At 29.8% G+C, this 2,417-nt stretch overlaps 1 protein-coding gene across 3 annotated transcripts in view; it reads left to right on the plus strand.

Moving 5' to 3' along the window:
• Positions 1-656, plus strand: part of LOC104739800 (pectinesterase/pectinesterase inhibitor 18-like) — a 9,005-nt gene extending 8,349 nt beyond the window's left edge. Inside the window, exon 4 of one of the 3 annotated variants that reach the window (XM_019235228.1) lies at positions 5-656. In XM_019235228.1, the coding sequence (XP_019090773.1) occupies positions 5-488 (484 nt within the window). In that variant the 3' untranslated portion in view covers positions 489-656. The remainder of the gene's footprint in view (positions 1-4) is intronic. The other 2 variants (XM_010460259.2, XM_019235227.1) reach the window with 2 other exon arrangements.

Raw genomic sequence — 2,417 nt, forward strand, 5'->3', positions numbered from 1 at the left:
TCATCTTCGGAAACTCTGCGGTGGTGTTCCAGAACTGTGACATCGTTGCCCGAAAGCCTGGAGCTGGACAAAAGAACATGGTGACAGCTCAAGGAAGGGAGGATCAGAACCAGAACACAGCCATTTCCATCCAAAGATGTAAAATAACGGCTAGCTCTGATCTTGCTCCTGTAAAAGGATCTGTGAAGACGTTCCTTGGACGGCCGTGGAAGTTGTACTCAAGAACAGTGATCATGCAGACTTTCATCGACAACCACATCGACCCTGCCGGTTGGTTCCCTTGGGATGGCGAATTTGCGCTCTCGACATTGTATTACGGAGAGTATGCGAATAGTGGTCCTGGAGCGGATACGAGTAAGAGAGTGAAGTGGAAGGGATTTAAAGTTATTAGAGACTCAAAGGAGGCCGAACAGTTCACTGTGGCCAAACTAATTCAAGGAGGATTGTGGTTGAAGCCCACTGGAGTTACTTACCAAGAGTGGCTTTGATTTAATGTTATGTTCTTTGTACTCTGTGTTGCGTTATGTTATCTCTGTTTTAGTTTGATGTCTTTCTCTGTTTTGTATGGACTTAACCTGACATGCTCTGTTTCATGCAGTTGTTAGGTTAATGTTTAATAATAAATTTCGTGAGGAGGCATATCTTAATTTAAATAACTATAAGTCTACAACACTACCTATTTATATTTTAAATAACTACTCAAACGCTCACTTCATCACACAAATACTGAAATCAATACAAGATTTATGGGACCAAAACTTTGAGAGTATTCTCATGAATCTAAAGTGTTTTATTTGATGACACTGGGTTTATTTGATAAATTTTGATAAAAATTATATATGATTGATTACGGCAATAAAATATTATCTTATAAAAAAATTAAAATTAGTATTAAGGAAAAAAATTAAATTTCAGATACACAATTTTTTAAAATAAAAAAATCAGTTGTGTTATAAAATCAAATCTGACTAAAAAAATCATAAATTTAACTTGACGTCCAGGCGAGGTAAATCAAACTGATGACCTCACATATCCTAAACCATTTTCTTTGATTAACAGAAAAATGAAACAATTTTATAATCATGAATTTAACTTGTTTTCATATTTAATTGATCGCTACCACCTATGTTTTCGTGTTTTTTATTCAATGTTTTCTTATTCTTCATATTCTTTCTTGTCATTTTCATTGTCAAATTTTGTGTTAATTGTCATCGTAACTTTTATTTTTGGTTATTCGTTATACTCTTTTTCTTCTTCTTCCTCGTCAACTTCTTCACATTCTTCCACTGAAAAACCTTTTTTAGACTACCACACAACTTGTTAACCCATCAAACTCCAAAAACAAAATCATGTTTTTTTTCATAAAATTTGTGAAATTCATGATTACCAGCATAGTCAACAAATGCACCCAATTATTGACAATTTTATCCATATACTTATTTGGTTTTAGATCCACGCGTTTAGAAACTTCTCAAACCAAAATCCTTACTTGATTTATAATATTTTAAAAACATAATAAAATATACTAATAATTATTTATTTAATATGAATCATATGATATATAGAAATATGAGTACACTATAAGAACATATTAATTATAAATAAATAATATCAATTATATTATCTCATCAAATAATATCAACCGTATCATATTATCAAATAACCGTAACCGTATATAACAGTAACCGCTTGAACCGTAACCGTATTTAAACGTAACCGTTTAACCGTTTGTTAAACGGTTCTGGTTAAGGTTACAAAAATTTCTAACCATAACCGATGGTTAATAAACCTTAACCGTGACAACCGTAACCCTGGTCATGCCTATGTATAGCTAATAAAACATGTGTGTTTGTCGTCCATCTTTCTTCTTTAAACCTCAAAATTTGACTCAAACATCAAATTAAGGTCTTGCGATGTCAATCCTTCTTCCTTAGACCCAAAAATAAAAAATTAATGAAAGAATATCAACTCATCTATAAAATCATACACAAAAATATGTTTTACAGCTCATAAGAAATAAAAATCACAAATGTAGATAAATAAGATAATTTATGTTTTGCATCAATATTTATAATATTTTAAACTTTTAAAAGGTTTCGAAATATAAAATTTGAACCTTTTAAAAATTTTCAATATTTATAATATTTTAAACTTTTAAAATTTAAAACTTATAATATTTAAAAACTTTTTAAAAGCTAAGAACTTTTAAAAGTTTCAATATTTATAATATTTAAACTTTTAAAATTTTTAAATATTATAATATTTTTTTGAAACTGTTTAAAGTTTTAATTTGATCAAATTAAAAAGCAGATCAAACCAAATAAAACTTTTAAACTTGGACGCCTGATAAATCAAGTTTTCCTGCTCATTCGTTGTTGGAAGCATATTAATCTTATTTATACTGGTTCTGAACCATT

This window comes from Camelina sativa, chromosome 14 (assembly GCF_000633955.1).
Source record: "Camelina sativa cultivar DH55 chromosome 14, Cs, whole genome shotgun sequence".
Taxonomy (NCBI): domain Eukaryota; kingdom Viridiplantae; phylum Streptophyta; class Magnoliopsida; order Brassicales; family Brassicaceae; genus Camelina; species Camelina sativa.